Raw genomic sequence first — 10,630 nt, 5'->3', positions numbered from 1 at the left:
GCAGGAAACAATGTCATAATTCAGAAACTGTAAGTGGAGTGGAGCTAAAGCAGAGCCTGACATACGAGGGTACAGTAACACCTCGGCTCAAGGCCCCTACTGTTTGCCTTGTCTGTAGAACATATTCCAGAGGTATTTAACACCTTGATAAGCCCAGCATGAGCATTTGCATAGGTCATTTCTATGGAAACAGTTTAAAAATGGCTATAAATGAAGTGATATGGTGAAGCGTATCTCAGTGTACTGTGTGGCTGGATGGCATCCCTAGTTAAACTCCTCTGAAATATTATATATACATGCAAGGTAAACTGCAGAATTGACTTTTTTTATTTACATAAATAAATGTTTATTACCGGTACAGAGTGGATCAGCAGTCTAATGCCCTGACACCATGCCCCGGGAGGTTGCAAGTTCGAACCCGAGCCATGCCGCTTTGCCATCAGCAACCGGAATACAAGAGAGCACAAATGGCCATGCTTTCTCCGGGAGGGTAGATGGCGCTCTCTCCCCTCAATAGTCTTAAAGCAGTGTCAACAGCCAACAGCTGTAATGGAGGTGGCCTCATGTATTGGAGGAGAAAGGTCTGTTCAGGTGTGTGTGTGTTTTCAATTTTACTAAACTATGATGTTTATGTAACTATGCCAACCTTGTTATTTTGCCCATAATGATATATATTTTGCTCATAATGATACACACTGATTTTCTTCTTTTGGAGGACTTGCTCTGCTTCTATTATCTGCTTTGTCGGTGGCTCACGGGACCCACATTTTATAGAATAATTGTAATACTGTAACAAAAACTGTAATTATTCCCAAGTCTGTGTCCTGTGTATACCCGTGCTGCTGTCCTCTTGCCGTGTCCTCTCAACGCAATGTGCTGTTAGCAAGTTGAAGACTGTAGCCGGTTAGCTTATAGCCTTGCACTCGCTTACCTGAGTAGAGTGTGGAGGTGATGAGCTGGTGGAGCTGCTCTCCAGTATCAACACACACCACCACATTCTCCTGAAGTCGCCGCCACCTTTGACCATTTCGCCAGTATTGACTAGGGCTTACTCTCGTGGGCTGGGTGCATGTCAGTGTTTTGGGGTGTAAACGTAACGAGTCAAGACTCTTACGTAACAGTTTTGGGGGTTGGGAATTGGCTCGGCTCGGCTTTTGGTTCTGCTAGTACCAACGGTGTTGAAGTTCACGTGTGTCACTTCCGTGTACCAAACTCTCAGGATTCAACCAAGCCAAGGAAAACACAGCTTTCTATTCTAGGGCCCCTTCAAACCATCCACACTGTACAGCCATAAGCAGTAGTGGCCTGTAGGCTTATTTTAGAGCATTGATTTTTAAAATGATCCAGACGCAGAATTTAGAAAGACTGTTAAAAAAATAAACACGCCAGTGGAAAATGTTTTTGCAGGGACAGTTAAATAATAATAAAAAAATTAAAAAAGGAACGCAGCAGTCTATGTAATAAATCTGAATCTGAGGTTGTCCTCAGGGCTGTGTACATGGAAGCATCTTGGATTAAGGCATGCAGTTAGAAAGGAGCAAACCACACATGGTACTTAGCAACTCAAAATAAACAAGCACTTTTCTTCCAGCGCACTCATGCCTTGAGGACACCGTTTAAGTGCGTTTCCCTGTACGAGGCATCCGCAAATGGATGGCTTACAGTGAAGCCGGGACTACAGCTCTGTTACTGTGATCACTTTAATTAATTCCTCTAATGGATTACATCATAGTGTCCCGCTGCCCTGTGAAAGGCTACATTGAGGCCTGCTTCAGTGCACTGGGCCCTTCTATTGAAATAGAATGGCATCAATATTCACTGGACCATACTGCATTCTTTGTCTCTGTAGCAACTCCAAGATTGATTCTCTCTTTTTTTTCTTCTCTCCTCCCTCCCTCTCTCCCTCCCTCTCCCTCTCTCTTTTTTTTTTGCCTCTCGTTAGATTTCTCTACTTACTTTTTTAAGAGTAAGTTGGAACCATGAGCAGATGAAGCTACATTCGCTGGCAACTTCATATCTGTGGTAAAAGTAGGCCTATAGGGGAATTTGTAGATTACTATATACTATAACATCGAGGTGATGGACTTTTATAAGTGTTCTGCCCAGATGGACCAGCAAATGTGCTTTCCCTGCAGAGAGCTGGAATCTGACAAGGCCATGATCTTTTTTCAGGGCCCTCTACTGGAGGTTTGGAAATTCAGCTCTGCACCAACAATGACCACACTGGACCTGGTCTGATATAACGGTTTGCTCCTAAATGTTAGGATTCCCGATCATACATTATTCGATTATTATGATTCATTATGTGCTCATCTGAGACCATAGGTCCTTTTAGGCTTCATTCGCCTGTTGAATAAAATTAATGAAGTTAATTCCCAGCACAAGACAAACACATGACTGATGTTATTTAAAAAATTTTAACAATGGGAGTATGGGTTTATGCATTATATTATTAAAGGCCTAATTTGAGAGCATTATAATCAGTCTCCAAAGGTTATGTGAGGTCCTATGCATATTTAGAGCCCCAAAGATCTAAAAGGTGAGATTACATACATGTTTACAAGCAGTTTGGTCGTTATTAATGTGTAACACCCTACTGCATGCATGTAAAACTGGGTTCCTACCAGTGAGGACGGGAGTCTGAGGCAAGGACTGCGACCAGTGAGGTGTGGAGTCTGAGGCGAGAACTGCGACCAGTGAGGACTGGAGTCTGAGGCGAGGACTGCGACCAGTGAGGACTGGAGTCTGAGGCAAAGACTGCGACCAGTGAGGACTGGAGTCTGAGGCGAGGACTGCGACCAGTGAGGACTGGAGTCTGAGGCGAGGACTGCGACCAGTGAGGACTGGAGTCTGAGGCAAAGACTGCGACCAGTGAGGACTGGAGTCTGAGGCGAGGACTGCGACCAGTGAGGACTGGAGTCTGAGGCGAGGACTGCGACCAGTGAGGACTGGAGTCTGAGGCAAAGACTGCGACCAGTGAGGACTGGAGTCTGAGGCGAGGACTGCGACCAGTGAGGACTGGAGTCTGAGGCGAGGACTGCGACCAGTAAGGACGGGAGTCTGAGGCGAGGACTGCGACCAGTGAGGACTGGAGTCTGAGGCGAGGACTTCGACCAGTGAGGACTGGAGTCTGAGGCGAGGACTGCGACCAGTGAGGACTGGAGTCTGAGGCGAGGACTGCGACCAGTGAGGACTGGAGTCTGAGGCGAGGACTTCGACCAGTGAGGACTGGAGTCTGAGGCGAGGACTGCGACCAGTGAGGACTGGAGTCTGAGGCGAGGACTGCGATCAGTGAGGACTGGAGTCTGAGGCGAGGACTGCGACCAGTAAGGACGGGAGTCTGAGGCGAGGACTGCGACCAGTGAGGACTGGAGTCTGAGGCGAGGACTGCGACCAGTGAGGACTGGAGTCTGAGGCGAGGACTGCGACCAGTGAGGACTGGAGTCTGAGGCGAGGACTGCGATCAGTGAGGACTGGAGTCTGAGGCGAGGACTTCGACCAGTGAGGACTGGAGTCTGAGGCGAGGACTGCGACCAGTGAGGACTGGAGTCTGAGGCGAGGACTGCGATCAGTGAGGACTGGAGTCTGAGGCGAGGACTGCGACCAGTGAGGACGGGAGTCTGAGGCGAGGACTGCGACCAGTGAGGACGGGAGTCTGAGGCGAGGACTGCGACCAGTGAGGACTGGAGTCTGAGGCGAGAACTGCGACCAGTGAGGACTGGAGTCTGAGGCGAGGACTTCGACCAGTGAGGACTGGAGTCTGAGGCGAGGACTGCGACCAGTGAGGACTGGAGTCTGAGGCGAGGACTGCGACCAGTGAGGACTGGAGTCTGAGGCGAGGACTGCGACCAGTGAGGACTGGAGTCTGACTCATGTTTTCTGTTGTATCCATAAATCCACATCTCTCTGCATATCCCAGCAGCGAAAGCCAGGGTCAGAGCACCGGGTCATTCATACTACAGTATCCCTGGAACAGGGTCTTGCACGAGGGCCCAGCACTTGCAGGTTAGTGGTCCTGGGTATTGAACCCACAGCCCTGTATACAATAACCCAGCGTTCTAACCACTGAACATGTTGTAAACAACAGTGTATCCCTTGCACCTGAAGGTACGTACACTATTTAAAGTGGAACAAGGCAGAAGCTTGAGGTGTTTTGATGTTTGAAATGATAATAATAATATTTTTGTTAATTTAAACTAAAGGCCGGAGTCTCCTAAGTACTGGTCTCACTGACCCATGGAGTAGCGGATCCCTAGTTACGGAAATGTACTGTTAGTTAGGACAGAGTAACCACTCCCGGTGACTAGAGCTTTGCCTTGATCCCACTTCCAGGGCATAGAGTGCAGTTTTACCGCGGATTAGGGTTACTCTGGCTCTCAGCTGCCTCCCAGATGACCACACACCACTAACCAGCAGTAAGTATCGCTGATAAGGCTGGGATGCTTGTCCTGCGTGTCATTTAGTAGCGAGCTGTGGAAACGAGGCAGCCTGCTGCTGATTGGTCGGCATCCTCGCAGCCACACCACGTCACGTGACCGCCTTCATCCTCAATTCGGACGAAGCGCTGAGGCGGAGGAAGAGGAGGAGGAGGAGGAGGAGGAGGGGTTAGACGCGTGCGCAGTGCGCGCAACGACCACACGCGGCTCCGTCTCGCCGTTTATTCCGCGTCCTCCACCATGCAGCAGCCAAACGGTCCCGGTGGAAGGCCGAGGAAAGGCAGGCTCTCCCACCGCACCTCCTGCCCCTATCACCGGCTCTCGCTGTGGATCAAGGCCGCTCTCCCTGCGCTCAGTATGGGTTAAAGCGCTGACGGACGGACTGCGCGTTCGCGGAGGATGGGGACCCGGATTCTTTTTTCTGCTTTTGGCCACAGAGAGACACGTCCGGACGCAGCCGGAGAGAGCAGATAGAGAGAGAGAGAGAGAGAGAGAGAGAGAGAGAGAGAGAGAGAGAGGGGTTGAGGTTGAGGTTGAGGTTGAAATCGCAGCCTTTCGTCCGTTTTCCTTTCCTCCCTTTGCTCTCTGTCTCTTCTTGAGAGATGATTGCAGACTTGGTGTGCAGCGCCGTGGCTCTGGTCCTGTACGTGAACACGCTGGGCGCCGATTTCTGCTACGATGACAGGTACACATGCACAGGAACACGGGGCACGGGGCACGCAGGGGGCTTCAGTAGTAGAAGCCCCCCTATTGTGGGCAGTCTTGTGCCTGCTGGCTTGGGTTTAAGTGGAGCTGGAACTGCAGGGACTGGGGAAGCTGTGGGCTCTGGGTTTTATTTAATATTATTATTATTATTATTATTAGTGTGTGTGTGTGTGTGTGTGTGTGTGTGTGTGTGGGAATAAACACAGTTTGAGATTGATGGATGGATGGATGGATGGAGCGAGGTTGACTGCCATGGGTTTTAGTTAGCTAGTAAAGAGCTGGGCACACAGGGGGGCTCCTGTAGTATAAGCCCACCCTATTGTTAATAGGCAGTGGTTGGATAGATAGATAGATGGATGGATGGATGGATGGAGCTTGACTTTTCTCTATAAACACACAGGGGGCTTCAGTAGTAGTAGAAGTCCCCAATTGTGGGCAGTCTAGTGCCCACTGGCTTTTAGGGACTGGGGAAGCTGTGGGCTCTGGTTTTATTTATCATTATTATTATTATTATTATTATTATTATTATTAGTGTGTGAGTGTGTGTGTGTGTGGGGGGGGGGGAATAAACACAGTTTGAGAATGGTGGGTGGATGGATGGATGGAGCGAGGTTGACTGCCATGGATTTTAGTTAGTGAAGAGCTGGGCACACAGGGCACACGGGGGGCTCCTGTAATATAAGCCCACCCTATTGTTAATATGCAGTGGTTGGATAGATAGATAGATGGATGGATGGATGGATGGATGGAGCTATCTCTATAAACACACGGGGGCTTCAGTAGTAGTATAAGCCCCCAATTGTGGGCAGTCTAGTGCCCACTGGCTTTTAGGGACTGGGGAAGCTGTGAGCTCTGGTTTTATTATTAATGTGTGTGTGTTGGGTGGGGGGGTGGGTGGATGGATAGATGGATGGAGTGAGCTTGATCTGCCTGGACTTGACCGCCATGGGTTTTAGTTAGCGAGGAGCTGCAAACAAACACACACACACACACACACCCACACACACACACTCGCTCACTCACTCACATGCACACACACACACAGGGGGGCTTCTGTAGTATAACCCCCCTATTATGAATAGGCAGTGGTTGGACAGACAGATAGATGGATAGATAGATGGAGCTTGACTCTTCTCCGTGTTTTAGCTCGATGGGTTTCAGTTAGCAAGAAGCCGTGAACACCCATAAACACACGGTGGGCTTCAGTAGTGTAAGCCCCCCTTTTGTGGTCAGTGCAGTGCCCACTGTTTTAGGTTGAATCTAAGCTGTGAGCTGGGGAAGCTTGAGAATGGTGGATGGGTGGATGGAGCTTGACCTGTCTCAGTGTTTTAGTGCTGTACACACACACACACACACACACACGCCGTGCACACTGGGGCATCTGTGCGTTGAGCTCCCATATAGTGGGAGTAAGGTGGCCACTGATTCAGGCTGAGTTTAAGCTGAAACTGCAGGGTCTAGGGAGACCGAGGCCTCTGCGTTCACTCTTACTGTCTGCTGTATGCTGGTCACCTCCGATTTCTTATAGTGCTAGTAGGTGGTGAATAGCCACACCAGGCTAGAGCAGCCTCCACGCTCGCACTTGTTTACATCCAGTGTGTTGAAGAGGTTGGATGTAGGCTAATGAGCTCTGATCTCTGATTCTCAGCTCCACGGCACCAGAGCTGAAGATCCCGGAAACCGAGGTTTCTGAGCTTAAACAGACTCCCTTCATCATCTAAATGGTTTGAAGATCCCAGAAAAACATCCCCTCAGCCCTCTGGAGCTTGAGTCACATAAAGCTGGAGCTTAGTAGCCAAGTTTAAGGCACGTTTCCAGGGAGCTGTGGTTTTAGGAAAGGACTTGGATGACTGGATTAGTTATTTCACAGTGAGTCACGTGGAGGTAAACGGTGGAGAGATGTCACTGACAATTTGCTTGAATACATGGAGTAGTGGCTGTGGTCAGATCAGTCAGCTGAGAAGGTGTCCTGCTCCCTCGGCCAGCCTGCTGTAGTCTTTGTTGATCGTATGCTGTGTGTGTCGAGGTGGATGTGATGTGCTTCTGTACCTCCAGCTTGCCGTCACAGACATGGTGTGTACAACAGGCTGCTGGGGTAGAAAAAAAGCAGGAGGATCGCTGTAAACGTGGTGCTGATGTGATGATAATGGCTCCTATTTAACAGCTATTAACTCTTCATTAAAACGGAGCACTACTTTCAGGTCTAGATTTTTAATTGCCGTTAAGCTGTGTTTGAAATTGGTGTAGATGCGATTAAAGGGGAATTTCACTGATTAAAAAAAAGTCTACATAAATAAATGATCAAAGTGTAAAAGTCATTCAGGGTGTTTTTTTCTGCGTATTGTCTCGTGATATCGATAAACTCTCAAACTTAGATTTCTTTACAGTGGTGGTGATGGGAACCGAAGGTTGCGATGCCGGTAATGTAAATGTATGCATATTTTGTTTGCAATAGAAGGTGAACCAGTGAATCCACACACGTCTCGGTAGTTGTTATATGTAATGTCAGTTCATGGTAAATCAGTAGAAAGTCTGAAAAATAATAAATAAGTTTAATTTTGGAGACTTTTATTTTTCTATATATGCCCCTCTAGCGTTAGTGATAAAAAAAAAACTTATCAGAATTGTTGTAAAACGATATCTCTGGCCTTATGTAACATGGGTCACCATTTCATGTAAAATCTTTCTATGAGATGACCTTTATAGAGGTATTAAACTCTTTGGACGCCTGGTTGCCATTACCAACACTGAGCAATACTTAATTTCTTTTAAAATAAAAACAAGTGATTTGTGCTTGGCTTAAATTTAATATATACAGTTTACCCCAACTATAGACTATATTGGGTATAGACTTACTTCAAAAATTGTATGCAGCTTTAACATGAGGAAATGATCATGTTTGTAGTGTAAATCGATTAAAGAAACAGGACAAATTAGCTTTAAAATAAGTTTTAAATAAATATATACAATGTCCTATATTAAACTCTGCTTAGCAGACCTGGGTATGGAACCCACAACCCTGTGAACAATAACCCAGTGATTTAATCCCTGATATTGTTATACTGTAGTAAATAAATGACTGATATTAAATTGTTTAAAATATTATTTCATATTAAATTCGTATTTTAAAATACCTGATTTATTTATGTATTGTATTGCCATTTTGGCATTTTGGGCCCTCTACTCACCCCAGGATGACCAATACTGGACCCCCCCTTGTGCCATATTTCAGTCTCCAGTTAGGCTTCATTGAAAAGCATATTTGCAGGAACGGTTAAGCAGTAGAAAGTCTGGAAAACTAGTTTTAGCTTTGGGTTCTGTTTCTCGTTCCATCACACCATGCTTAATAAGTTTAATCCTTTATTTCTGCAGATTCTTGCATTTTAAAAAAGGTGAAAATCTTCATTAAGTGATTTGTGCTCAGCTTAAACCCAGTATACACAGTTTACTCAGGCTGCAGACTCCTGTTTGGTGTCAGAGGTGCAAAACTAAAGAATCAAGTCTTGATGTGAGGAAGGTTTTCCAATCAAATCAGCTTGCGAATCAATTTCAATAATCAATTTCTATATTAAACTTTGATGCATTGTATAAGTAATGAGTTTTGCTAATCCACAGGGCATTTATTGTTGCCTTCATTTCAGTCACATTGCGATTGCACTCAACTTGGTATTACAGTAAGTCTCCCAGGACTTACAGTATAATACAGTATAATAAAATCTGATATTATTTTAGGTATTAGTCCCAGACCAGCTGTGTTTGCAGCAGGGATTTTGTTTAGTAAAGGTAGATCAGGGACAGATCAGCCATGTATCGCTGCCTCTGTGCCGCTGCCTTTCTGGTCCACGCCACAGAGTCGTGGCTCAGAGGTAGGAGGGTGCGCGAGAGCTGTGAGATGAGTCCTCTGAACGGATCACTGTTTCAACAGCGGCAGAGCTTATTGATGGCCGGCTGCTTGCTCCTGAAACATATGTAAGGATCTACAGACGGTTGTTTTTGAAACAGAATCGGGAGGTACAGTGAAAATGGGTTTAGTGTTCTTTCTGGAGCACCTGTGAAGGATTTCCCTCCCACTCGGGCTTCACAGCAGGCTTGTGAGGAATCTGGGAGGGGAAATCTGTAAATGTGTCCCCATTTGACCTCTCTGGACTAATTGACTGTGTTTACAGTGGAAGCTGTGTAATTTTACAGTGCAGACTGTTGGTTTAGAGCAGGGCGGCCTAAAGTTGGTCTGTTGTGGCCTAACCCCACGTCCTCACCCAGTCAGAACAAATATATCGTCAGTAAAGCTGGGCAATATGACGATATTTTATCGTATCATGATATTTTTCCAAAGCATATGGAGGAGACTGTTAGTGCTTAATAAACACTGATCAGCTGCAGGTTTTATTACTTACAGTGTAATTAGACTGGTTTAAATAGATGAAGAGCAGCAGATGTTGAGCACAAATCACTGTATTCAGTACAGGAGAGGATCTGAATAGTAGTTTAAAAGAATCTGCCGCTACTGATTTATGTTTTATGTCTGTAATTTATTCATGTATCGTGATAAATATTGTGTATCGCGAAAAAAGTCTTTAAATATCGTGATTTCATTTTTTTTTACCATATTGCCCAACCCTAATCGTTAGTGTGATCTCCATTGTATCTCAATTTGTGATGTTTTTTTCTTTTTGACATAATGTAAATCAGACAAGTGGCCTTTACCCTGTGTCCAAATTGTGTGATGCGTGGACCAATAGAAATGCTCCGAAATGACTTGGGATGAAACATTTTTACATCGACTTCTACTGAAAGTTAAGCATTTTTTCCCTTCTTCTGTAAACCTGCCTGTTTGGAGATAACTGGGTTAAGGCCTGCTTAGCAGTCCTGGGTATTGAACCTGCAACCCTGTGCCACCACCGTTTTTATACTCTACATAACTTCAAATTCTATTTCTGAATATAGTATCAAGATATAGTGTACTGTAAAACATATACCCTGTTTATTTGGTTATAGTAAATAATAATAATGAAAGAAAGAGCTGAGAAAATTGCGGACACTGATGTTCCAAAGCTCACACACACAGCTTGTCTAGCCCCTGTAGTGAAGTACTGCCTGCCTAATGCCAGGTGTGGGCTAGACACAGGGGTATACACCCCCCCCAGCATTGAGCTGTGAAGCAGTGGAAGGACTCTGTTCCCTGGAATGATGGTTGGTGCTCTCGCCAATACTTTCACCTACTTGGGATGAGGTGGGGTGATCATCCAACCATCCTTACTAATGCTCTTGTTGCTGAATGCAATCTTATCCTTACAGCAATGCTTCTCCAAAATCTAAAAGAAAGCCTTCATCCCTGGACAGACAGTTACTCCCAACAAAAGCAGGGTATTTTCCACGATTTTGGACAAAGCAGTGAATAAGCAGGTGTCCCAATACTTTTGTCTAATATATATCTACATATATTTAAACAGCTTAGCATAAATTGTTCATTCCAGTCAACCTCCAGACCA

General features: G+C 45.9%; 1 protein-coding gene across 1 annotated transcript in view; it reads left to right on the top strand.

Moving 5' to 3' along the window:
- The first annotated feature begins 4,636 nt into the window (after nucleotides 1–4,636).
- tmtc2b (transmembrane O-mannosyltransferase targeting cadherins 2b) overlaps nucleotides 4,637–10,630 on the top strand; it is a 137,513-nt gene continuing 131,519 nt past the window's right edge. The window contains exon 1 of the mRNA XM_072695914.1: nucleotides 4,637–5,121. Coding sequence (XP_072552015.1) covers nucleotides 5,039–5,121 — 83 coding nt within the window. The 5' untranslated portion in view covers nucleotides 4,637–5,038. The remainder of the gene's footprint in view (nucleotides 5,122–10,630) is intronic.

The sequence above is a fragment of the Salminus brasiliensis genome, chromosome 13 (assembly GCF_030463535.1).
Source record: "Salminus brasiliensis chromosome 13, fSalBra1.hap2, whole genome shotgun sequence".
Classification (NCBI taxonomy): domain Eukaryota; kingdom Metazoa; phylum Chordata; class Actinopteri; order Characiformes; family Bryconidae; genus Salminus; species Salminus brasiliensis.
This window is presented reverse-complemented; position numbering and strand designations above follow the sequence as displayed.